This window comes from Aplysia californica, unplaced genomic scaffold (assembly GCF_000002075.1).
Source record: "Aplysia californica isolate F4 #8 unplaced genomic scaffold, AplCal3.0 scaffold01104, whole genome shotgun sequence".
Classification (NCBI taxonomy): domain Eukaryota; kingdom Metazoa; phylum Mollusca; class Gastropoda; order Aplysiida; family Aplysiidae; genus Aplysia; species Aplysia californica.
Genome location: NW_004798374.1, coordinates 106,772 through 109,049, shown reverse-complemented (window position 1 = coordinate 109,049; position 2,278 = coordinate 106,772). Strand labels below are relative to the sequence as shown.

Below are 2,278 nucleotides of genomic sequence, written 5' to 3'. Positions count from 1 at the left end.
ATTGTGTCAGATAGGTGATTGTCTCAGATATATGATTGTCTCAGATAGGTGATTGTGTCAGATATATGATTGTCTCAGATATATGATTGTGTCAGATAGGTGATTGTCTCAGATATATGATTGTCTCAGATAGGTGATTGTGTCAGATATATGATTGTCTCAGATATATGATTGTGTCAGATAGGTGATTGTCTCAGATATATGATTGTCTCAGATATATGATTGTGTCAGATAGGTGGCTATAGGAGAAGGTTGGACGGTACTTGTCTCTAATGCGTAAAAACTAATGTATAATAATTTTTTTTCTTTTCTATACAGCTCTTGCCTCGTGCACGACAAGAGAGGTGTCGTTTCATTATCTGACAGAGAGGTCAATGTTAGCATCTACCTTTCAACAAGTCAACCATGCCTTCTCATCAATACTTGACCTGACTTAGGGTAAGGAAATAGTTTCAATGATAAAATATCAAATCAAGTATTATCAAGGAAAAAAGCAATGAAAAATTAAAATTGGTTGATTTTTATGTAGACCACATTCACACAGTTTCCATCATTTGAGAGGTGGGCTTCCAACCCTGACTGGCGGGGCCAACCCAGACTGAGGGGGGAGACAATATTTCAGTAGAAAGGTCAACATACTCCATAAAAGTTTCTGCCCACTCGAATTCGAGCCTCCTGCGTGCGACAGCAAAGCACCTAACTGCTCACCACAAACGTCAGTGAAAAAGCAATAAAATGTAACAAAATTAACCAATAAATTCCCTTGAGCATCAACAGAACAATAGGCATGTTATAACCTGGAAAGTCTAGGCCAGAAACAAAACAAAACCGACTCATTGATTTACGAGCCTAAGCCCTAAGCCAAGAGTCACAGAGCAGTCAGGAGACTCGTGGGCGACAAAGGTCAGGGGAGATAAGAGTTTACCTGTGCCTCGACTGTGCAGCTTGCCCAAGAGGTTGAGCAGAGCACAGAAGAGAAGGTAGAGGGCGGTGTAGGACAGGGCCAGGAGCAGCAGCGCAACGACAAACAGGTCGGGGTGGTCCTCCAGGAACGGACACTTAAACATTCACGGACACACTGCACAAACAGACCGGCCGGCAAACACTTGGCTCATCAACAACCCCACAGAAACCTACAAGACTTGTCTCCCCTCCCCCTGGCGCTGGCACAAGCCACCAGACACTTCCCTGTGTCCCCACGGACGTTCTCTCAACACAATATGTAGACGTTCTCTCAACACAATATGTAGACGTGTCCCCGGGACGTTCTCTCAACACAATATGTAGACGTGTCCCCGGGACGTTCTCTCAACACAATATGTAGACGCTGGCACAACACAATATGTAGACAGGTTACTCCGCTCCAAGAACACCCTCTGTTCACAAGTTTTCAATCACAAATAAACATTGGATTTCATTTTTTTAAAGTGCATGTATTTAGGCTTTACGCCCCAATTTACACTACACTATCAAGTTATTGAAGAGGCAGAGTTTCCGAATCTACCATCCGTCTCTGATAAGACCGAGCCAAAGGGGTTGAGAGCCTTCAAAACTACACAAAACAATCCCAGAACAAGAGAGCCCAGTTTGAGATTGGAACCAGGGCCATCCACTCTATGGCGCAGCAAGCGCTGGATATTTCTAGATACACAAATTTACAACAGCCTCAGGCTATTTCTCCGAACAGCCGTGGTCGGCACAGCAGACAGAGAGCCCTGAACTTTCCATCGGAGGCAACCACACGTCTTTTTCAGACAAACCAAAAGAAGAAAACTTGCCAGAATCCTCCCCCTATCTCTACCACACGACCTGCCACAGACAGAGATGGGCTACACTCGTCACACACGCCATCCCCACCTTATTCATTTGGGGAGGGGGGGAGGGGGGGGAGGGTCCCAGAGAAGAATACTCAGATGCCAGTTGTTCTGTTCATGATTTGGACAAGCACCACTTCCTTGCAACACCTCTCGACCAACTCGACATCCGCACACACAAGGCACAGGACTTGCCACAAGACCGCCCGGTACCGGCCACACCCGCTCACACCAGAGCACAGCACAGACACAGCACAGACACAGACACTGACACAGGCAGACACAGACACAGGCGACACGGCACTCGTGAAAATCAACATGGCCCCACACTTGTGCATGCATTTCCGTAAACGCCGGGCCACGATCGAAACTTGGGTGTTTTTTTCGGTCCTCACATTGACGTAACTCTAGGGGTAAGCTCTACACCCACAACGACGGAGAGAGAGGGGGGACGAGAGGGGGGT

At 46.8% G+C, this 2,278-nt stretch overlaps 1 protein-coding gene across 1 annotated transcript in view; it reads right to left on the bottom strand.

Moving 5' to 3' along the window:
- LOC101860938 (spectrin alpha chain-like) overlaps nt 1-1,067 on the bottom strand; it is a 66,911-nt gene extending 65,844 nt beyond the window's left edge. The window contains 2 exon segments of the mRNA XM_035973290.1: nt 541-598; nt 926-1,067. Of these exon segments, the coding sequence (XP_035829183.1) occupies nt 541-598; nt 926-1,067 (200 nt within the window).
- Nucleotides 1,068-2,278: the final 1,211 nt, after the last annotated feature.